At 35.5% G+C, this 24,099-nt stretch overlaps 2 protein-coding genes across 11 annotated transcripts in view; one reads left to right on the top strand and one right to left on the bottom strand.

Annotated features, from left to right (window-relative positions):
- Positions 1–3,018, top strand: part of BCAR3 (BCAR3 adaptor protein, NSP family member) — a 97,681-nt gene extending 94,663 nt beyond the window's left edge. For all 7 annotated transcript variants that reach the window (XM_084528345.1, XM_084528347.1, XM_084528348.1 and 4 more), the window contains 4 exons: positions 6–177; positions 317–428; positions 1,332–1,544; positions 2,388–3,018. In XM_084528345.1, coding sequence (XP_084384471.1) covers positions 6–177; positions 317–428; positions 1,332–1,544; positions 2,388–2,575 — 685 coding nt within the window. In that variant the 3' untranslated portion in view covers positions 2,576–3,018. The remainder of the gene's footprint in view (positions 1–5; positions 178–316; positions 429–1,331; positions 1,545–2,387) is intronic.
- Positions 3,019–4,687: 1,669 nt separating this feature from the next.
- FNBP1L (formin binding protein 1 like) overlaps positions 4,688–24,099 on the bottom strand; it is a 51,109-nt gene continuing 31,697 nt past the window's right edge. For 2 of the 4 annotated variants that reach the window (XM_084528351.1, XM_084528353.1), the window contains exons 4-14: positions 23,084–23,231; positions 22,626–22,688; positions 20,938–21,042; positions 20,273–20,401; positions 18,487–18,633; positions 17,624–17,827; positions 9,632–9,741; positions 8,860–8,992; positions 8,282–8,376; positions 7,632–7,780; positions 4,688–7,244 (exon numbers count right to left, since the gene is read on the bottom strand). In XM_084528351.1, coding sequence (XP_084384477.1) covers positions 7,066–7,244; positions 7,632–7,780; positions 8,282–8,376; positions 8,860–8,992; positions 9,632–9,741; positions 17,624–17,827; positions 18,487–18,633; positions 20,273–20,401; positions 20,938–21,042; positions 22,626–22,688; positions 23,084–23,231 — 1,462 coding nt within the window. In that variant the 3' untranslated portion in view covers positions 4,688–7,065. Of the gene's footprint in view, positions 7,245–7,631; positions 7,781–8,281; positions 8,377–8,859; positions 8,993–9,631; positions 9,742–11,708; positions 11,724–14,955; positions 15,115–17,623; positions 17,828–18,486; positions 18,634–20,272; positions 20,402–20,937; positions 21,043–22,625; positions 22,689–23,083; positions 23,232–24,099 lie in introns of all 4 variants that reach the window. The other 2 variants (XM_084528354.1, XM_084528352.1) reach the window with 2 other exon arrangements.

The raw sequence follows: 24,099 nt of genomic DNA, 5'->3' as shown, positions 1-24,099 counted from the left end.
TGCAGGCATAATACTATGGCAATAGGAATAGCTGTGGATATCTTGGGTTGCACAGGAAATCTAGAAGACAGAGCTGCAACATTAAACAGGATCATCCAAGTCGCAGTGGAGCTGAAGGACTCGCTGGGGGATTTGTATGCGTTTTCTGCCATTATGAAAGCACTGGAAATGCCACAGGTAAAAATCTGCTTTCACTTTATGTTCCAAAACATGGAGTTGTTTGTTGGTTCATTTTAACTAATTTACACAGTAGCAGTGTGTTTCTTCTGTGAATTACTGAAGTAAAAAAATGGATATTCCTATTTCATTTGAACAGGTCACTAGGTTAGAACAAACCTGGACCTCTTTAAGACATCATTATACTCAGACTGCCATTATGTATGAAAAACAGCTGAAGCCGTTTAGCAAAGCTTTGCATGAAGGACAAGGTGAGTGGAAGAGTGAGTAAGAATGATACTGGTTTCTGTTTATATTTTTACCTCTCCCCACTACCACTTGCAGGTGGAGGGATGTGAGGCAGCTGCTGTTTTGTAACCATGTATCATAAATTGACTACATGACCTTATATAATGTAGATTAATGAAATAGAATGAAACAATGAAATAGAAGGAAACAGTCTGCCAGCCACACATGAGCATGTGCTTGTATGCGTGCATCCATGTAGAATGTAGCATTGTGTGAATGTAACGTCTGCTCAACCCCACACCCACCTCTGTGGAAGATGCAGCAGAGCAGAAACTGAGAGGAATGACTCTGCAGCATCTTGCTTCAAAGACGGGACAAAAATCTCCCTCGTCCTATACAGGGAAGAAAAAGTTTTTTTCTGGCAGCTTTTGCTTTTTATAAGCTTTGCCTGTAGGATCAGAAGATGAATTCTGAAATACAAAGAATGGGTTAGTCAGATAATTCCTCTGATCACATCAACTGCTCCTGCATCAGTCTTTTTGTTTGTTTGTTTTGTTTTTTTTTCTGCCCTAGTCTCCATAGGGGTGTAAGGGGGAGGTAATATTTCTCTGCACATTTCTGTGGCTACAAGAATCGTTAGAGAAGGAATACTTGTTGCTCCCACAGACTGTGTTGTGGCTAAGCATGTTTAAAATCTCTGTGCCACCAATATTTCAGCAGAGCCTTCTCCTGTAGCAATTACTGTTCTCCAACACTTAATTTATCCTGGCTATCTTCCTCAGGTGCATCTGAGGTGAGGTGCTAATAGGAAAAGTGGGAGACAAACACCAGTTTCTGACTTTGAAAAGAATATTGCAATTATACCACCTTCTTCAGTTAGCACTTTTACAATGTCTGATGATATGGTATGTTACTCTGTATTCCAGAGATGATCAGTTCTCCACAGAACAACATAACAGTGCCACTCTTGATGCCTCTTGTTACCTTAATGGAGCGACAAGCTGTCATTTTTGAAGGGATGGACCTGTGGGAAAGCAGTGACCAAAGCTGTGAAATAATGCTCAAGCACTTGATCACAGCTCGACAAATAGCACAGAATGCAGAAATGTACAGCTTGACCGCAGAACGGATGCTGGAAGGTAGGGAGCACCAGCAGGAGATGCTCCTGCACGTTAACAGAATGTGTGGGTTATGTCTGAAGAATAAGATCTTAGCTTAAGTGACAATAGAAGTTATTGCAATAAATTCTCAGCTTTCATGGAAGCTGAGATGGTAGCAAATGTGCTGCGGGAAACGTAGGCTAGGGATACCATGGATACTGTTTAAAAACAGACAGCAAGTTAGTCATCACTATAGTTCTACAATAAGCAATACAGCATACATTTCTGCAAAATGTTCTCCAAGGTCTCAGGACTTAATATGCTCAATCTTTTAGCAACTGAATATAAGTACAGGAAGGACAGAGAATAACTTATTGCCTTTTATACAATTAAAATTCCTATTCCTATCTTTGCAAATAAATCACCACAGTAAAATTCTTTACCATCAGACCAAGATACAACACCAAGATCTTGACTGTTTGCAGCCAGAAAGCAGCAATGTGTTAGTAATATGACTGTAATTTAAACTTGCAGTGAAAAAGTTGAGAAGGGGAAGACATGTAAGTACTTCTGCAGGCAGCAGGTATACATCAGTAATTACAGGCTATGATTATAATGACAATTATATACAGGCTATAATGACTATTCTAGACCATAACAGTTGGTCTAGGAAAGCCTATCCTAGTATTTGAATGGTACTGGAATATGACAAAAGGAAAAGAGTTTCACCAGTCTTCTAGCTTGTTAAAAGAATTGTGGAAAAGAAACCAGTGTACTAAAGCTTATCTTAATTGGAGGGAATGCAATTTAAAAGCCATTTTTTTCGAAGTAAAAAAAACTTGCTTGATGGTGATACTGTGGGATTTTTTTTTTACTTACTAGGCTTCCAACCAGATGAAGAGATGAGTGAAATCTTCAAGACAGAATTTCAGATGAGATTGCTCTGGGGCAGCAAAGGAGCACAAGTTAATCAAAATGAAAGATATGAGAAATTCAGCCAGATTTTAACTGCACTTTCCCGAAAACTGGAACCTCCTCTGGTGAAGCAGGTGGAACAATTATATATCTAAGACTCTAAACACTATTAAGTGATATACTTGAAATAACCATAGTTTTCTTTTGGTAATTTGATACTGCACAAATTTCTTGCATTTCACAAGATGTTTAGAACTTTTAACTGCACAATGCACACTTGTTTTAAAACTACTGATTTCTAAAACAAATTATTTATTTACTGTGGCACCAAGTCATTTAATAATCTTTTTAAACAGGTAGGTTATCCCTGTAAGATAGTTTTACAGCTTTCCGTATTTCTCTAGTGTTGCAATGTTTTCATAATGTCTACAACAAGGGGCATCAGCCTCTTAATGATATTAAAATGAAGCAAATAGTGTAAATGAAGTGATAGATTAACTATGTGACACTGCAGAAAATTTCAGTTGTATAATATTCCTTAACTGAGTACAAAACACCATGTACAGAATTGTGAATTAAAGTCTATCTTTATGCAAAATTATTTGCATACTGTGGTTGAAGAAATGATCTGTGACTGCAAAAGAAGGCTTAAATTTCACATTACCTATGAAAGTAGAAAATTAGTTGTGTTTGTGATGGGACAACTTAAAAGTGTTTTTTTTTAAGACAATCTGTAGGACTTTGGCTTTTACTGGAGCCTGTACAACAGCTATGCTGCCAGGAAATGAATGATGAAATGGTGAGAACAAATAATCCAGATGATTAAAATGCTTTCCAATACGACTAAATGTGGGTGTATGTATATGGTAAACTTGCTTCATCATCTATGGATGTGAATCATTTTGATAAGCAGTACTTACATTTTTTCTTGGATGACAGCAAAAGGTAAGTTGTTAGCACTTTTCATAGATAATCAGGGTTCATGATGTTTACATAAAAATGCTCTAGCAGCAAATTCTACTTCGTCAAATACAGATTCAGTGTTCTCAGAAATTGTACAAATATTTAGGCAAGAACTATGGTTAGTGTTGAATTTACTGTTTGTCATTATGCCTGCTTCTGGAGTGAGATGTTACAGCATTTGAAAGTACTGGAATAGTGAGTAGGCTAACCAGAAAAATGACCAATACCAAAAGGGTAGCATTCTGTTCCCACCATCTGTAATCAGTGCCAAGGTTCTAGAACCACAACAGCAGGTTACAAACTTCCTGTTTAGGCTGGGATGCTCTAAGTCTCCCTGTCAATCTTAATAGAAGAAAAAGGTTGAAACTAATTATTTAGACCATGAAAAGATTTTTTATTCCATGAAAATATTCTCAACAGAGAACACTATTTTAAAACAGAGCATTTAACATTTAAGAAATCAACATGTGCACAAAAAAAAAGATGAAAAATTACTAGAAAATGTAAGATTCGTTAAGACAATTCACGTTCAAAATTTTAGAAGAAGTGATTTATAACTAGCTACGCAAGGACAGATGTCTTTTTTCCTATGCTTAATAACCCTCATAACAAGTTGCACTATCCCTCATGAAAGCAACCTGCCTCCAAAGGAAGCAAATCCTGGTTTTAGAAAAACAAACAGTAGCATGAAAAGAACATTCAGTCCTTTACCAGGAAGTGTTATTACTGACCTGCAAGGCTGTTAGCCAGGCAAACAAACCACAGGCCCTTTAGCAGAAAATACACAGATCACATTTCCAACTTCTAGCTTTAAAATAAAAAAGCACTAATTAAAACAAAACAAAAACTACATAAGTAGTTTTGTCAGTATTGAGTATTGTCACATTATTATATAAATAACCCTGTATACAAGCTCCAAAAATCTAAACTTTAGAGTTTAATAGCCCCCATAATACACTAGGTCAAGCTGTGTAATAGTGGTATACATAACAAAAGGAATAAACCTCTACACAAGTCACTCAAATTCAGTTTTACTCGTAGTACAGTTCCTAATAACACTGAAATTAAAAAGAATCCAGCACTGCTACATCCAAATATTGCTTCAGACCCCAGGAAAACAGGATGTTTTGATTATTATTTCATTTCCCCAAACAGCAGTTGGCTGGGCTGACAAGCTTTGTTTGATGCAAGTATCCCTCCCACCCCTGCCCAACATTGCTAGTCTAATTCTTATCACCCTAATAGATCAGATATGATGTAGTTATTAATAGAACCACAAATGGGAGGCAAGACAACATAAGCAATAGGGGCACTGCAGACAACTATATTTACACGTATAAACATATCCAAATTTCAATTGTTTACAAGTAAAAGTGCACATAGATCATTACAAAGTATCACTCAAATTTCAACAGGTCCATACAATGAAGCATCACCTGGAAACAGACTAGCACTGCAGTAATTAAAATGGGAACTTCATAGTCAAAAACTAAAAGGTTCCATAAAAATATTTTTTAAAATATTAAAGTCAAATTAAGAGATATGCGTCCCAATGTATAAAAGTCATGATGCACCATGTATCCTGTAATGTAGAACTCTAGAAAACACCTACCGTGGCTACCTCAGCAGCTGCAGCACTGTGGAAAGAGCTGAGACACAAAGCCCTTTGTGAGATACTGTAAGTGGTAGTGTTGGCAAACAACAGATTTAGGCACTCTAGTTTAAGGCAGCATTTGAATGGCAAGCAGTCGACTTCTGAAAACAGTCATTAGCTCGCAGTGGTGAATCTCTGGTGGTGTTCCAGGTTTTCAGTGCGCACAGTAGGTTACTGAAGTGCTGAAGATGGACTACAGGTCTAGGAGTTTCTCTTGACTGGATTGTAGGGTAGAGCTGAGATGTATTATTTCCCCAAATCAACATAAATACATTATGGTCTCTTATCAGTTATGCCAAAAACTGGAATGTAATGATGGTTGCAGTGGAAAAGTTGTGGAAAAGTTATAGCAGCATACATGGATACTGGGATAAAATTCTAGTGTTGAAGATATTTAAACAGAATGATTTGTTACAAAATAAGAAAAGCAATGATGTCAAAAAAGTGTTACACAGACATGCCCGACTGTCCTAGGCATGCAAGAGGAGGTTAAGGGCGAGCATGGAGGTGGCACAGGCAGACTGGTAACTGACATGGTTCTAAATGACTGCCAATTACATGAGTTGGAAAAAAGTATAAATGAGATGACCAAAATGTTGCACAAGCTAAAATCTAGTTTGTGCCCTTCGGACCACCTATGACAACGAAAACAAAAAATTTTAGGAGCAGTTGCCTTTTTACTCTGGTAAAGAAATGCTATTTTCCTGCACGAATTTAAGAATTTGTAATGCATCCTTAATTATGTATGGAAATGCTAAGAATGTTAGTGACTAAATGTATGTCTGCATGCATTCATGCAACTAGCTTTTCCCCTTGTTTAATGGGCCTCCCAGTCTAATACCTTCTCCCCCCACCCCCCGCCCCAAGCAGCTGCATGTAACCTCCTTCAAGATCTCGCCCATTTTCTCAGAAACCCGCTTCAGGAACCTGCAGTCCAAGAGGAAAAAGAAAAGAACAAAGTTACTGAAGGCCTTTAGAAGACAGAGAAGTGTGCTCAGATCTAACAGGCCATTCTCAGTGGCTATGCATTAGCCTTGTATTACTTCCACAAATCCACATTACAAATACAAGCTTTTAGTTTTTAGCTTAGTTTCTTTTTCTTTTTTTTTTTTTTTTTCTCTAGTAATCAAGTAGTGCAATGCAGTTTCCAAACCTCAGTGATTAACAGTGAGGGAATTAATTACTGTACATTCAAGAGCTTGATTTCAAACTAAACATTATGCAATTCAAAGACTTAGCTTACAGGCACAACTTAAGAACATAAAATCATTCCCTTTTCCGGAGCAGAGAGCTTAAAATTCAGTGAAACATCATCAACAATTACAAGTGTTGGCTTGTTTGATTTTTTGGTAGTGTTTCAGTTTTGGTGGGGTTTCTTTAGGTTTAAGGTATCTAGAGTTAAAATCATTAAGTTGTGTTCTGTACACAACATTTTACTTTACAACCACAGACAGGGAAGGAGAAACACAGGTCAGTGGACTTTCTGTCCTTTTAATCATACTGTTTCTTCCTGAGTAGCTCTGTTGAGCTTTTAGAATCAGAAAAGATTTTCCTGTTTAAGAAGTGAAAGTTGCCAAGTATTTGCTAAGGAAGGAAATTAATAATTTTCAGTAACCAAGTTCAGTTAGTTATTAGAGGAAAAAAACCTCTGGTTTAAATATATAGTTTAAATTAAGAAATGGGAACAGTACATCTTAGAAGTCTTTAAAACTTAAATTTCAGTTTTCTGTAAAACCAAACAAAGTACTGTGTAGAACAAGCAGGAATCCTGGTCTTTCTCCATTTAATAGTTGAATTGGATTTAGTTCTCTGTAGAGCAGGAACAGTGAAACAAAGTAGAAAACACTGGCCAAAACTGTAGACCAATTTAATGCTGTCATATCTGAAAAAGCTGTGGCAAACTCACATTGCAAACAACAGGCCCCTCCTCACTTCTGTTATTCTAATGCTTTCCATGAACCTGTGTGACTTACTATTTGTCCACTATTTTCCCTGCGGAATGTATACTTGTAAGCTGCCAGTTTACTGTTAGATATAGGTTACTGCACCTTTGCTGTTTTTCTCTAGCGTTACATCTATATATGACGTTGGTACATAGCCTTCCTCTCCATTTTGTCTCCGAGCTCTTGTCCACCCATCTCCTTTGTCCTCCTCAATAATGTATAAAATTTCCCCTTCTTTCATTGCCAGAGTGCCTTCGTTATGACCTGGGAAAACAAAAGGCAAAGAAGTCTTAATGTGCAGACAGAATTTCAAGTCTTTTTTCCAGACCATAGTTTACAGATTATATATAAACAGGAAGTATCAAAAAATCTGTGCAAGAGAACATATGGTCAAACAGGCTTGCAGATGAAAACCTCGTCTTATTTGTAAAGCTGAATATTTGCCAGTAGCTGTGCTAATATTTATCTTAAAACAGCAGAAAAGTACTGCGTATGAATTAAGCTTGCTTATAAAATATTTCCACAGATCTTATAAGCAACTAGTTACTCATAAAACTTAATTTACTTTAAATCATTTTACTTCTCTTCTCTGTACCAAAAGAAATCCATACATTTTACTGAAGGAATTGTAGTGTATGTTGTCAACCTTACCATCAAAGGGATATATTGCCTTGCAATGTCCTATAGCTGGTAATGGATCATCATCTTCAAACTCATCATCAAATTCATTTGGATGTGCATGCTGCTGTGGTGGGCCTCGAACTTCCTGATTTGCATCATCCGTGTAACTCCCTTCAGGGCTGTAATATAATGATTGGAATGTGAGGATTCTTCGGAGTTTTTAGTTCTGAAACACCGAACATGCATCACAGAAGGGTAAGACCATATTGTTCTGGGAAGGCCTGTTAACAGTGTTTATATTTGCTCCTGGAGGTGATTTTCTGAAAATGTTTTGATCTAACAAAGGTTTTGGACTGAATTCTGCTACAAGAACACATAACTTTGACATATCTGTCTCTACAAAACACGGAAAAATGATGAGCCTTATGGAATGGAAAGAGTTCACTTTAAGAGACACTGGTTGTGTCTCTTAAATAATGAGTGGTTGTTTTCATTAGACTCAATTTTTCTGTGCTACCGTAATGATGTGAAGTGAGCTCTAGTGCTCAGAACCAGTAAGATTTTCCTCTAGAAAAATAAACTTTCAGAGGATAAGGAATAACCATCACCTTCTCTTAACTATCAGACAAATGTATTGATTCTAGCATAAGATAAGAAAGCAGTAGAGATAGAATAATGACCTCTCTCTGCCCTGTGTTACAAGGTGGTTGATATCACTGCTGTGCCGCCTGTCGCTTCTGGCTGCTACTTTACCTTCAACTTCAGAGAGCCAGGCCTGGGGGGGAAAAAAAAAAGACAAATACTGGTTTCAAGACAAAAGTTGATTCTAAACCAGCAAGAACCATTTCAAAAATGCACTTAACTGCACACTGTTTAGTTGTCAGTACACAGCCACAAAGAAACTGCATTCACACATGAAATCTTGTAATTATTTCCATATGAAGTATTAATCTAATCCTCTCTGCTTAGCCTATGCTCCATACTTGAGTTAGGTAGTAAGGAAAAAAAAACTTTAATCTCCTATGAATTGCAGAATAAGTAATTAATAAATTCTTCTCAACAGTTTGCATCTTTAATAAAGTATACCCTTATTCTAGCTAGACTAACATACCTGAAAATAGCATACCCTAGGGACAACTGTATTGGGAGCTTGTTGTTAAACCAAGTAGTTTCATGACTGCAACATTTATAACCCATAAAGCAAACTACACCATTACCATTCATTTATATTTTCTGAATAATTGTTTTAGATTCTCACCTCATTCTTGTGTATTTCCATCCGAAGACGGTCCATGTTGCTCATTGTCTCAGCTAATTTTGGTTGCAGACTGCTTGGATCACCCATCTGGGGATTTTTTTCATAAACATCTTTCATCTTGATGAGGGCATCTCTAACAGTATACAAAACCCCACAATAATTATACAATTACAAACATCTGTACTGGTTCATTAAAGCTAAAATAATATTTAGGTATATGAGAGCCTGACCCATGATTAGAGTTCCTAGATCCTAAGCACAGACATGAGGAACTACAGCTCCCTTTAACACACCTAACTCTTTTTCCCATTCTGTCATCTTAACATTTTGCTTTACTTTTTCATGTCATGTTTAGCATGGAAGGAATCCAACTGTCAACTCTTCTCTATGTAGTGTCAACACTGTTGTCTGTACTGTTATACACAATTTCCTAAATATTAATTATGTTCTTTTCATAATGCACTAAGCTGCAGCTCTCTTGCTCAACAGACCTATGCAGTGATTTTTTTCTTTAACGGCATGCTTTTAGATCCAATGTTTCCTATGCAACATTAGGATCGAAATATGTATTATAGTGAAGCAGCAGGAGGAGGTGATGATAACAATCTACATAAAACAAAGCATCCACTAAAAATGCTTTGTAATAGCTTGTAATAGCATATTCTCTCCTAACGTCCGAGAGCTGTTGGCTTAAGCAGAGGACTTCAATTGAAACAGACATAGAGGGACCCATGATGAACTTCTTAAAAAAAAAAAAAAAAAATGCACTCACTTTTGGTCAGTTTCCTTCTGTAGTTCTCTGTTGAGTTCATCAATTCTCTGCTGCAGTTTCTTGCGCCTTTGTTCTGGAGGGAGGTGACTGAAGTCTTCTAGTGCAGGGCCCTGCAAATATGAATGCTATTAAAGAAACAGCACACACACATTGAGACAGCTGAACTGACATACCCACACATGAACAGCGGTCACTGGAAGCAAGGATGGACCTTCTTAAAAACTCTCTACTTGACGCACAGCTCTTTAAAAGACCACAACAGAATAAATGCAAGCTTTTGGTGCCAGCTTGTAGTCACTCATTTAAGGTTCGTTTTGCCTTCTGCAATAGGTGTCTCAGGGTTATAATTAGTAATTTCTAGGCTTAATAATAATTAGTCTGAAAAGCTGAGCCATGAACCTCCCTGTTATATCTACTACCCTTAAATAAGATTTAGCAAAATCAGAATTAATTACTAACAGTAATTTCAGTCAGAACAAAAGTCTCAGTTGTGTATATAATAATAGTGTGTACATAATTGATTCTTTCCTAGGATTATGTTTTCTATGGCTATTTAGATGCTGTCAAAAGAAGAATACCATAATTTGGACCTTCATTACAAAACAGCATTGTAATTCCCTTTCAGAAGTTCATCAGTCTTGCTAGAGAACATATTACAAGAATCTCAATTAGACTTACAAAGTTGTGATACATTTTTACCTAGCATAAAACCAGTTGACAGAGCACAGAATTTGTATCATGAAAATTATGACTTAAATTTCTTACTGACTCGAAACTTGGTTAAATATTCTACATCACCTTTTTAATTATAAAAAAGAATGCTTCAGTGAGGAAAAAAAAAGTTACTTTTCATACACAATCCCCTCACCCCCCCCCCCTTTTTTTTTTATTCTTAAGACCAATTATTGTTATAGTCTAAGCTTGTGCCAGGGTTACTTGTGTGTATGAAGAATGGAAGGACTTGTGTGTATTAAGAATGGGAAGAAATTTTTACATATCCTGTGAATATGTTGTGCCAACTCTTCCCTTTGGGTGACAGACACCTACACTACTTTTTAAGAAGGAAATACAGTACACTTATTAATAACAGAAAGTTACATTACTTTTGTGCTAGTTGTATAAGAAAGTTATTTTTAGCCCAAGAAACCTGCTTGCCATTACAGAAACCCTCCTCAGAGGTAAACTGAACTTGACATTTCTCTTCACAAGAGGAAATTTGATAGAAACGTAACTGTCAAGATCTTAATACAAGCAGCCTTACGCTCAGATGCTAATTCCAATGTTCTAGATATGTCCCCCTCTTAAGATCTTCTTGCCCCTCAACTTCCTGGTTCTTTTTCACTTGTAAAATCATCATCTAATTACTTTTTAAGGAGGGAATACAAGACACCATAAAAGATGAATAATCAAGATATGTTGTTTCCAAAATAAAGCAAGAGCTCTTCTTTCTGGGGAAAAGTCTTTTCAGGTGCTTTTACGTGCTACCAGGAAAGAAAAAGATAATCACATCCTCTGTGTGATTGCTCCTTAAATGTTAGTTAAAACTACCTTTCCTACAGTAATAATCAGAAGAACACTTACTTATGTGAACTTTGCTGATCTACTCTGCAAAATAATAATATTAAGATGTGCTTTTAATTTTTAAAAGCCTCATTTATTTCAAATACAAAAGCTTTCTAATACTCCTGAACATAAAAGATCATCTCCCCTGCAAATGTTTGGTTAAATTCAAGTGAGTGAATATTGCAGTATTCAATATTTCTCTTTTAAACAAGTTTTGTACTCTTTTTGTATAACTATTTTATGCTGCTATTTTATTTTATTTCCATTATCACCAGCTGATGAATACTGGTCAACCTTAAAATTCCAAAATCACAGAATTAGTTGCAGCTGGATCATATCTAATTATCTCACATTAAGCATGGATGAATAAGAACATGACTGTGTATGAGAGTGGAAAGTCTGGAGATGCATTTCAGCACCTGACTTAGCAGTTATGATATGGAAACACTTTCAAAAGATTACTTTCATGCTATCTTAGCAGAAGTACAGCAGACAGATCAGCACACGGGCTTACCATCTTCACCGACCACTGCACAGTTCATTTGAAAACAGAAAGAAACGGGAAATTATTCACATGCAAAGACCAGTTACAAAAATGATTAATGCCTAAAACCATATCTTCAAAATATTTTTAAAGACTAAAATTTTAAAATTATAAAAAATACATTTTACTATGAGCACAAGAACAGCAAATTACAATAATCAGAAATGCACTTCTGCTTTAAGCATTACTGATTTTAAAAATGTCACTAGGTGATAATGGGTAGTTTAACTTACAGAATTGTAATACACAAATTCATTGAACAAATTTTGAATTTTAGTGCTTCAAATAATATGCTTAAAGAACTTCTGTTGTGGGAGAAGAAACGAACACACAGCCAACAACACACAAAATAGCAGAATTCAATGATGATGAAGGACTGATCAGCCATATGCAAATATTTTGTTAATAATAGCTAACAATCCACTACCATCAATTTTACAAAGGTAATTTTTACCAAGTGTTTTACGTTATTATCAAAGCAGAACTACAATAAACAAAGACCTTTTAAGTGAATAATTTTACTTTCTGAAAACAGCGCATTTGAGTCATTGCTGCTATCCTAAAAATGTTTTACTTAGATGAAAATAAAGCCATTTAGAGAGTTACAAGTTCATCCTTAGAGGAAGCAAATAAAACAGACAGGTGTCAAAGCTTTGGCTTAACATGCCACAGCATTTGGAAGATCAATGACCTAGTACAAGCCTTTCCAGAGGAAGGCCAAGCAACTTAGAATACAGTTACCTGTGACATCATTTATGACCTTCAACAATTGTTGTGACAGTTGATTAAAGCACACACTTCAAATTTGAATTTCTAGCCATAAAGAAAATGACACTCCTTTGCAAATGTTACCATGGTAGAAACCTCAATAAAGTCCAAAGACACTGTTGTGGTTTAACCTGGCACACAGCCGTTTGCTCACCCTCCCTCTCCTCTCCTCTCCTCCCTCTTCTGTCCTAACTGAAACCAGGACAGACATAAAATGGCTATAAGAACAAACTACTTTTATGTATACAACATATCCATTTGATGTATCAAGTAGCACTGAGCAAAGACCTCTCACAAGCACTAACACTACCTGGAAATGTTAAGACTTCAAAGAAAAACAGTAAAGAATAACAGTACTAATAAACGAAAGGAGGAGCTGCACTTAAGACTTTTCTACAGCCTATTACTTTTATATAGAGTCACAACTTAAGTTACTGCGTGCTGCTTTCTCTATACAGCATGTGACAGGAAAAATCTAATGCATGAAGTACGGAATGATAACAGTTTGGTTTTGCAATTTCTAGTGCCTTGAATGACATCTTATACAGGGCATGTAAAACAAAATAACTAGTATGCTTATTATATGGTATATGGCAACTCATGGATAAATCTCAGTAGAAGCCAAAACAAATTAAAATACCATTTGACAATTCTTCCCGTCAGTACTACTTGGACATCATTTTCCAGGGACAAAACAGAATCATGCTAGCATCTACTTATCACTGACTCAAGATGTATTAAAAAGATAAATCTGATCTGTAACACACAATCTACTAGAATTACAGTATACATTTCAAGGCACTTGATATATGTGTTACCTATTAAAATATTTGCAAGGTATTTCAAAATAAAACATGAAGTGTTCATCTCAAAGATTTATAGAGATTAAAGTATCTGATACTGTGGGATATTTGAATTAATCCAGATTTGTATGACACTACCACTCCTTGTTAATTTTACAGAGTACTGTGTATTAAGTTCACAGTTTTACAGCATGATCAATGAATTACTAAGAATAAAAAATTAAAATACTGTTTCAGTTTCCATGGGCATTGTGTAGTTGCTAGGAGATGATCTTTTGCTTCAGTAAGAGATTCTAGAACTACTAATATTGTAAGGTATTGATTTGTGAGCCAGGTGTTGATAGATCTAGTGATAAACAAAAAAATGGTGTCATCAAAATCTCTGCTATTTCAGCAACTGTACAATCAAATTCTACATTGAGTGCTAAAGAAGGAACATTATCTTCATGACCAAAATAAATTACAACACAAGTAATTCAGAAGGAGAAAGAAGAAACTGCCCTCCATAAACACTTAGAGGAGCACAAGAATCTTCTAAAAATGGTGGTGGTAGAATGGTTATTCTAATATAAAAATATCTGGGGGCCTGAAATAAGATACCACAACATGACTTAAAGAAAATAAATGTAAAATTTGAATAAATTTTAAATATACCTTATTTTGGTTCAGAATGACAGCAAGAGAGCCTCTGAATTGCTTACTGCAATACAACATTGTTGTGCATTGATCTCCACATTACATCTGCAGTATCCAGCCTTTCTCAATGCATATGAGACAGCACGTTGATTTTGTTTTCAAATATGAGCAAATCATGAATTAAATATAATCAAATGCATCCAATTACCTCATTATGTGGATCTATATCATAGCACACACAAGCTGGGCAGCCTGTGTTTCTCCAACATAACAGGAAAGCGCCAGTACATTTACACTAGAACTATAAATGTTGCTAGAAAACCACATAACAATTCCCTTTTACTGTCTTCCAGCAAAATCTGTTTGCAGATTATGCCATTATAGATCAGTAAATGAACTGATTAATCTCAGAAAGCAGCATTTGGTAGTAATTTTTCAATAACTTTACCTAAACAGACCTAGGATGACGAAAAACAATCCATCATAAAATGCGTTAAAATATTTCACTATTTCAAAATCTGCAAGCACCATGTGCTGTAGCCTTTGATATACAAAAGATAAACAAAACTTCTCTTAGTTCAGTCTTGTCAACAGTTACTATTATTTCAATTAAAAGTCAGCAATAAGATGTGATCTGTCAGATTTTTCTAGTGACTATATATATACCCAATGATACTGCAAAAATATGTTCCATGATGGTAGGAAAACATTTGTGAATGTGAACAACAATGAAAAAAGGTATCAAAACACATGCTGAGCACCCTCTTTATAAAACCTTTATTTTAGGCACCGGTATTTGGAAATGCTGTAAAGGGTATTTCTGTTTTAATTTTAATATGTTGGTAAGGTCTATGTAATATGAAAAGAAGTATTCTGAAAGTGACGTTGTAGCTGAAGTGTTACTTTAAACAGAGTAAGCCTTATAATGAGGGTGAAGAGCATTAGAAAAGCCACATCACAAACACACTGCTCATAGCCCATCATGCATTTCAACTTGTTATCCAACTTACCCCTCTTTTGAGGCTTCTGAAAGAAGGAATTCTGGGCTTCCCTGTTTTTATGTCACTCATGCAATAATGCACTGGTTCAATGGAGAATATGGGATACTGGGACCCATTAGGAGTACTGGATGTGTATAAACTAGTAGGGGTTAGGGGTGGGGACTGTGGCTAATGTGGAAATAAAGAAAGCAATAAATAAGCCAAATGTTCAAAGTGATTTTAAAATGAAAAGTCTGTCTTATAAAATTTCCATCCAACACAGAAACACCTTGTAACGTTCCACAGACACATTTACACTACAACTGCATTGCTTTTAAAAGGTTTCTGTCATGAATCTTCATGACAACTTCAGAGTTAGAGGTTGGTTCAGAGAATGAAGGAATATTCAAGAAAGCTTTAGACTCAACTTCCACAAGATCCAAAAAATGTTCTGAAGTTGTTTATATCCTCTCTTAGAACAGTTAATTCTTCTTTTCCCTTACAAATGATTTAAATGAACCTTAGTTAGAGTCATTCTGGAAGCTTGTGCATTCCTGCTCACGTGTTGATTCACCTTACCAGGTGAACAGTAAGGTGAATCAATACATTTTGATTCACCTTACCAGGTAAGCTATGTAAATAGAAATACTACGTGTATCTATGGAGAATGACTAAAAAATAAGTATACTCAATCTCTGTAGTCAAATTGGACTTAAATAATGGCTGAACGGCATTCCTAAGCAACATAATCCCTAGAGCTTTCTCTGATTTCTTCCCCCCCTTTTAAAAAATTGCTTCTCTCACTTTTTCTCTTATACCCCTGCTGCTTTTGCCCATTTCAATTTTTCTGTTTCCTCTGCTGCACAATTAATACCCTTTCCAAAAGGCTTTTCTATCTGGTAACATCAAAAATAGGTAAATGTACATCTGGAAGCCAAGACCAGACATAATTCCAGTTAAATGAAGGCCCAAATGCTACCACAAATACCCCATTTACAGTAAATAAGCGTTTGTGTGTGTGTGTGGGGGGGGGGGGGATGTCCTTATATTAGCTAATAAAAGAATGTATTTCTTAAATTTTCAGTAATATTTACAATTGTATTTTTCTGTTACAATACAGATTTTAATATTTTATATATCTATATATATTTTGATATTTTGCTCCCAACTGCTGCTTTTTTGAAGTGTATCCATCCATCCCTCCCCAGAAAAGTAGGAGAAAAAAACGGACATAATCTTCCATTTCCTCTAGGTATTTCAGGAAGAGGTGCACGTAGTACATATACGTATATGTACTTCTGTGATTCCATATAGGAAACAGTAGGGGTGAGTCTCTGAATGCTATGTACCAAAAAAAAAAAAAAAAAGTAGGAAAAAAAAATACTGTCAGCTTTCTTCATCTATCATCATGCAAAGGAATTTCTTTTAACTGCAGTAAAAGCCAACATTCAGACTGTAAACCAATTTAGATTTTCACTGCTTCACTGTCCACAGCAGGAGGAGGGGGACTGCACAAAATTCTTGGGAAAATGGCTTATTACCAAACTAGTAGTCATGATCTCAGAACAGGTTAAATCCCACCCATCTCTGCAGCCAAACACAACAAATATACTAATGCACTGAAATGATAAGCTACTATTAAACATTAATTATGCTGCATGAGAAGTAAATAATCGATTTTCATTTCAACACAGCTGCAGTTATGTAACAAACAGTGAGAAGGAGATGTAGAGATCTGCTTGCTTGGAACAATATCAATTGGTTAAAAAAAATCCTACCACTAATGAGCTGTAAGAATAGTTTTCTATAATAAGTGGCAAATACTGGTTTGGAGTGTTAAAATAACCTCACTGAAATGTGAGGGAATCATTAAAATGACTTTCTGATATGTTCTAATACTAACTAAAATCCTAGCGTAAAATTTAAACATGTACCTGCATTTATATAGCTAGTTCATGCTTGTATTGAAAACCTTTTTTGTCGATCCATGAAGGCACCTAGCACAGAAAGCATCAATTGAAAGGAGCAATTCCTCTGCTTTCAATTTTTTTCCATCAAGCTTACGAATATTTTTTACTTATTTCTTAGTAATATTCCTTCTGGGATATTTACGTGTATGGAGCTTCAACAGTATGTCTTATCAGTAAGGTATTGTAAATTTCAATTTCTTCAGGCAAACTTAAATGTTTTCAAAGCTAGCAAGTTTAATAAAAATCTATATAATATTCCTCTATAAAAGCACATATAAAACACAACAGTTAAAAGCAGGTTGCTTGTTGTAATATTAAAGAGATCTGAAGTCTGCCTGCTTTCAAACCATACCTCTCCCTCGCAACCTTTTTTGTTTATTTTGACATTCAAAATCAACAACTCTTCTACGCAATTGGAAAAAGTATTTATGGCCATTTAAAAATCACAGAAATTGGAAGCTACTTTTATTTACACTATTTAAACCCATGCAGAATATCAAATACCTAATAAAAAACATTCCAGGACACAAATGACTAGAAGAAAAATTGCAAAGCTTTCCCCATTTTTAATGTGATAAATATCCAACCTTACCCAAACCTTCAGATCTCTTTGTACATCTTCAAAAGGACAGTGGAGGGCAAGGGGAAAGTTATAGTAAAATAAATAATTGCTGCTTCCATGAATCTTTACATTTTAATTTTCCAAATAGTAATTTCAAAATTGTTACCTTTGGCTTCTTTCCAAACAGCCACAGCTTTCCTTTAGCCTTGCCCACTGTAGTTTTTGAATCAATTCTCATTCCTTCCTGCTTTGGTGTACTGATGGTTCCATCAGAGATAGTTCTGTAAATATTCTGACTGTAATCTTCAAATGGAAAATCTCCAGGAGGTTCAAAACCAGATTTGAAGCAGTCTATCACTATCTGGGAGTCCTAAACATGGGATATTAATGAGTTTAAAAAGAAAAACAAGCAAAGCCATCAAGAGAGAAGGAGAGGGAAACATGGAGACAGATTTTCTCTTTAAGCACGAAGATGGCACAGGTGGGAAACAGAGAACACAAAATGCCTGCTTGTAGATAGATCAATGTAAGACAGCATATATTCTTTTTTCTCGGTAGTGTTACTAACAGTGCAAATCAAAGTAAACCCTGCTATTCAGAACCCAGCAAATAGTCCCCTCTGGTTCTCACAGATTTAAAACAGAACATGGTTTAGGCCCGAGCTACTATTCCACCGTCTAATCCTTCAACATTAGCACTGAAATTAAGGTAACAATCATAAACTAGATACAGTAAGATCTAACGGGGTGTTAACTGAACACTCTTTTGTATGATTTCATGCATACCAGAGAAGATACCAACCATGCTGGTATTCTGGGATGTTTCGTGATACCCAATGCTATGTGTCCAAAATCATACACAACATGGTTAAAGATCTTCATATCAAAGGAAAGAAATAAAACATGAAGAAAACAGACACCAGCAATGGTTGAAGCTACCATTTAGACTAAACAGTGATGTCACTCTCCACAGCATCTGTATCAGTTCCTTTACTCATGTGCATTTAATAAGAAGCTCAATTTTACTTACCCTATGTTCATCAACTGATTTTGCTGCAAGGATCATCCCTTCTAAGCATTTAGAGATTATCGGAATAACCTTGCGCTCAGAGTCAGCAAAGCCCCTGTAACATTCACTGAGTTTGATGGTCCTTCTTTCATCCATTTCTTGAAGTTGCTGCAAGCACAAAGAAGGATTATTTTATTGAAGTTTTTATTTATGGATTTTTTCGTGATCCTGATGTTTGCAGTTACTGTGGTCACCACAGTGTAGTACAGAATTTCTGTGCTTTCCCAGTGTTTTTTTATTTCCCTTACAAAACAGAAGCTAATTAAGTTTAAAAAAATTAAGTCATTTCAGACATAGACTTAAGATGCACAGAACAGTGATTACAATGAGACAATACTCATGACAATGAGACAATGAGACAATTAAATGGTGTGAAGGACTGGACTCTATTCTTTTTTAAAGCCTATGTATAATGCCTACAACCACCTACTTGTTAAAAATATTTGTTTCATGCAAAAATGGAAACTATAATGAAAAAATTCTACTAGTTTCTACATCTCCTCACTCTCTCCTTCCACTTCAAAATAATTTCTCTGGTGATAGGTATATCCACCTGAAATCTCATCTTCTTTAACTTTGCTTTTACTTTTATCCTCTCCAATTAATACCTCGTATAATGTATAGCCAACACTCTCAAGGAAGTAATAAAAAAAATGTAGTCCCAAGAAAAAATAGGACTAGGACTTCATGTTTTTACTGGAGATTTCAGAAAACATACATCTCACAATGATAATGGACTTTAACCCTGGAAATACAGCAATAAACAAAAACTCTTATCCAAGATACAAGGTCAACCAAGCTGTTTCTCCCAGGACTTGACTGCAATAACTCCCTCAGTTTGGTAATAACAGATCTGCTGAAGTGCTGCTTACCAGTTAAAATAGTAACAAATTCTTTAATCAGCTGAGAAAATATGAAGCATTCTTAAATTGATACATCTTCAAATGAAGTCAGCTTTTTCACTTTCCTTTCATTTCCTAATTCCACGTCTCAGAATCAGTTTTGACAGCCACATGGCTGAACATACAGACCACTAGGTGTCTGAATGCTCCCTCAGCTGATGGCCCCCAACTATTTTATTTTAAACTAATGTTGGAAAGCCTCTATTTTTGAAAGCATCAAACAAAATTTAATAGTTATACAAAGCACCTAGAAATAGTCCTTTTCCAGATTCAAAGTACTGATTTAATTTAACTTTTTACTTTTTTGTTATTTTAGAGAGTTTTATGGTTTGCTACTAATACTGATAAAGCAATAACCGCTTGGGAGAGGAGGGAGCAATTCTGCCTCCAAATCTACCCAGTATATACCTGATATATGAGATGGACTAAACCACAAAGTCACTAATAGCTGTGTGCTTTTCTACAACTCTACTGAGATCAATGAATTTAAAAAAAAAAAAAAAAAAAAGAAGAGAGAACTAGGTATCAAACCCTACTAAAATGATTGTTTTAAACATTTGCTTTCATGTTGCAAATTTTTATTTTACTGTACCTTTCAGTAATATTTCACATCTCTAAAATACAAAACTTTAATAAAAAAACTCAAGAGTATTTCCATTGCAAGTCTAAGCATAATTACTGAAAGCAGCAAGTCTTGTGATAAAATGCAGACTGTATCAGATTATGTTAATTTCCTCATAAAATGATCTACTATAACACTAAAAAAAAAAAAAAAAGAGAGAGAGAGACATACAAAAGCTAATTCCCCCTTTAAAGAACACCAGTCATACTTTCTTACTTTTTACCTTATAAATCTGAGGAATGACAATGTAGTAATGTTTGTGTTGTTCCCCATTAAAATTCTGTAGTTGTGCAGCATATTCATTTTTGTTTTCATCAGCCATGTGTGTGCGCAGGTTTAACTGTTGCTTAGCCTAGTAGGAAAGTGTTATCAATTCAAAATTGTCTTGTGCTTTTCAATGATATTTAGCATTATTATATGATAGCATTATAGCATTATTATAATTTACCTTACCACCAACTATGTAAAAACACTAATCAAAATCATCACTGAAATTTATGCCCTTATAATTGAAATAGAAAGAATGCGACCCTTAGTTTATACTGACAACTTACATCTAGTTACATATAGAGAAAGCAACGGTCATTTTAGCCACACTGCTTAAACACATATCCAAAAACATAGAAGTGAAAAGGAAGAAAATAACTGACTCAGCATCATCTTGAGAATAATGAAGCATACTCTCTCTGCACTCTTACATTTTACTGTACCTTTGATTTTGCATGCAATAGGAAAACATATTTTGTACATAATTTTATACAAAAAATGTTGTGCAAATACTGATGATAATCATACAAAAAAATTATGCTTATAGAAAAGGGAGAGTAAAAACAAAAACAAAACACACAACAACAAAACACATTAAAAAAAACACGGCACTGCTCTTACCTTTTCAACATCAGCCTTTGTCGCGTTAGTGTCATTGTCCAGTCTTTCATAGCTTTGCTGCGCCTTCTCTGCCTCTCTGCATTCTCTCTCAAATTTCTTTTTGCTCTAAAAAAACGACAAACTTACTCCTCCTACAGCCACTATCCCATTTTGGTTTTGTATAGCAACTTTGAATTCTAAATATCAAAGCTTCCTTTAAATGAAGACCTTAAACTCTCTAAGTACTTTTATTTAAGTAAACACACTGTTCTCATAGGAGCATGCAACAAGTATCAAATATATTCAACTGTCTTTTATATACAAACTGTTTCCTTTAAGTAGCAACTGGAAAGCAACTGTAATTACGCTATAAAATATCAGAAAACCAAAATACAAGATAACCTATTACAAACAACATCAGCAAATTAGAAAACAGATAAGTTCACTGTTTAGCCTGACTTCAATAACCTAAATGAAAGTTGGAGGGTAGGCAAAAAACTCAAATCCTGAATTATATTTGTAAAATTTAAAGTTAACATCTTAAACACTCAATTTAATTCAATAAATTCAACTAAATTATTCTGAAGGTAAACAGAAGGATTTATCTCTATTATGAGATCTTAGCATATTCATCCATTATCATCAGTATTCATATCAACTGGCGTAGCTGTAAGCAGCATAGACAACAGTACTCGATATACCTGATGTTAAATAAATCTGGCTGTTGTCCAGATAGCTGCTGTAGGAAAAACTTCTGCAGCTCAAGATGTTAGTATCTCTAGAGTCAAACAGGCAATAGAGATTGTGTGAGCACTGCACTCCTGCTTCATAGCAGAGTCAGGCAACTGAGGTTAATGTGCCCCTTTAAAGGCTGTATGAATTTCAGTCACCTTGCACTCAAGTAAATACCATGCACAGAACACAACTGATTGACTGAACTGAACTCTGGGAATTATCTGGATGAAAGATATCTTCAAGTATCTTTTTTTTAAAGTATTATTCAGCATCTTCACACCTGCTTCTATTCTGATCATCTGACCATGAATTAAACCTCTCTGACATGACACTGACCCAAGACATTGCTTATCTGAGTCCACAACAACAAAACAGAAATTCACTTTTCCAGTTTTGCTTCACAATAATCTGGATCAAAGACAATAAATTTCAAAGACATAGAAACAGCAGAATATCAGAATGCATCGTGAACATACCTGTTTTATATTTTCTAATCATTAAAACCACTGCCTATAAACTGTTCTAGAGAAATTTCCTTTCTGCATTTCTCTGTGGAAATGTAATTCTAAATCCTGAAAGGATCATGGCTTACAGTGGTATTCTTGAAGAGACCTCATATAACAAGCCCTCAAGTGCAAGTCAAATACTTAAGATTTCATCTTCATGGAAATAAATTGTCACTACTGAACAGGAGCCCACTGAGAAGCAATGAATGAAGTCTGTACCCGTTTTAAAACCTAATTTCTTTACGCTGAATAAATACTAAGTCTCCACATACACACACTAAATGGCTGTTTGCAAAAGAATTTTTTAAGCAGTGAACTACAAACACTTTGGAATGTATTTTGGGTGTTACTAAGTCTGATTTGGCCATTCAATAAAATAACTAAATGTTAAAGTCTAAACAAGGGAGCTGACATCAGTTCCATTTACAAATTGCGTATTATTAATGTGATAGACCCCCCCCAACTCACATTATCCATCTGTTTCCAGCACATGTCCAGATATTGTTGAGCCTTTCGCCCTTCCTGAAGATGCTAAAAACACCAGAAATAAGTTTGATTTACATATATATATATATTCTTTTTTATTACTATTACCATTATCTAGTTTGTGCTCTAGTTGATGCACTACGATACACATCTCCAGTAGCTACCAGTATTCTTTGGAAGACATTATTATTAATGATGCAAGAACAGTACCACATATGAAATTTACTTTGGCAAAAAAGCTACCAGTAAGCACTGTCTCCCAAGATATCAATTCTCAGGTTTTAATAACTGTAGTAAACAAGTACATAGAAATACATGAATAACTTTAATTATGTGTATTACAAAACATATTTATTGCTGAGTTCATGAAATTGGGTAAATAAAGTATTCAAAGACATCCATTTTGATATCCTATTATAAAATCAAAATATAGAAATTACCATTTTTCTCTCAGTTTTTAGATCATGAGAGTATCTCATCAATTCTCCATAGACTCTGTGTCCCATTTCTTCTGCAACTACTTCACGTTGTCCTGCATAGTCATTCAGCTCATTAAGGATGTTAAAAAAGGCAATACATGAAGTAAACCTGACAGAAAGCACACACACACAAATAGAGATATGCAAAAAGTGAGATAGCGCTTGGTTTTATAATAATTTCCTTTAACACAGTCTTTGCTCCTGATTAAATTGAAGAAAAAATCAGATGCATTTTACAAGAAACCTTATTTTAATGATGATTGAATTACAACAGAAATGAAAATCGGGAAAGCCTGCATTGAGCCTAGCACGTACTATATGTTGCAATGTCTCTTCAAATACATTTTATAAGAACATGGATTTTTGTGGATGGAAAAGAAAGAAAAAGAATACTACCTGGAAAGCCCTGTAGTATAGTGGTATCTCCTAAGCTGCCAACTGAGAGGCCTGAGCTTGGGAACAGATATATACGTCCCTAGGCCTGGAGGCTGAACTTGTTGCAGAGATGATGTGCTTGGTAGTCTTGAGGTTGGAACATGCCAATCATACCACTCAAATGCATCCCGATGGATGATCTACAGAACAAGTTTGCTATGAGCTCTGGAGACAGCTGCCTGTTTGCCTGCCCACCTCCTGGCTGGAAGTAAGGTGCCACTATGGCTGGCACTGAAAAGGGGGGAAGAGGAGGGGCAAAGGGTAGAAAGTGTGTGTGGAAGGGAAGAAAGAAAGAAAAAAAAACAGGCACCACATTAAAATATACGTCTTTCTCTCTTTAACTGTGGAATACTGCCATCTCCACAGGCTTGGCTTTGTGGAATTTATACGCCATCCTAGAACTAGAAATCCCGTTCCCTGTGGCCCAGGATCTTTAAATAGAGTCAAAAAAGCTAGAGGAAATCCTAGCATAGATTCCCAGGCACTCTGCGCACAGCATGTGCTCTGGTCACAACCTGAAACTTAGCCCACATTCTTTCATT

Source organism: Aythya ferina (assembly GCF_964211825.1).
Source record: "Aythya ferina genome assembly, chromosome: 8".
In the NCBI taxonomy this organism is placed as follows: domain Eukaryota; kingdom Metazoa; phylum Chordata; class Aves; order Anseriformes; family Anatidae; genus Aythya; species Aythya ferina.
The sequence above is the reverse complement of the archived record's forward strand: the minus strand, read 5'-3'. Positions and strand labels throughout refer to the sequence as shown.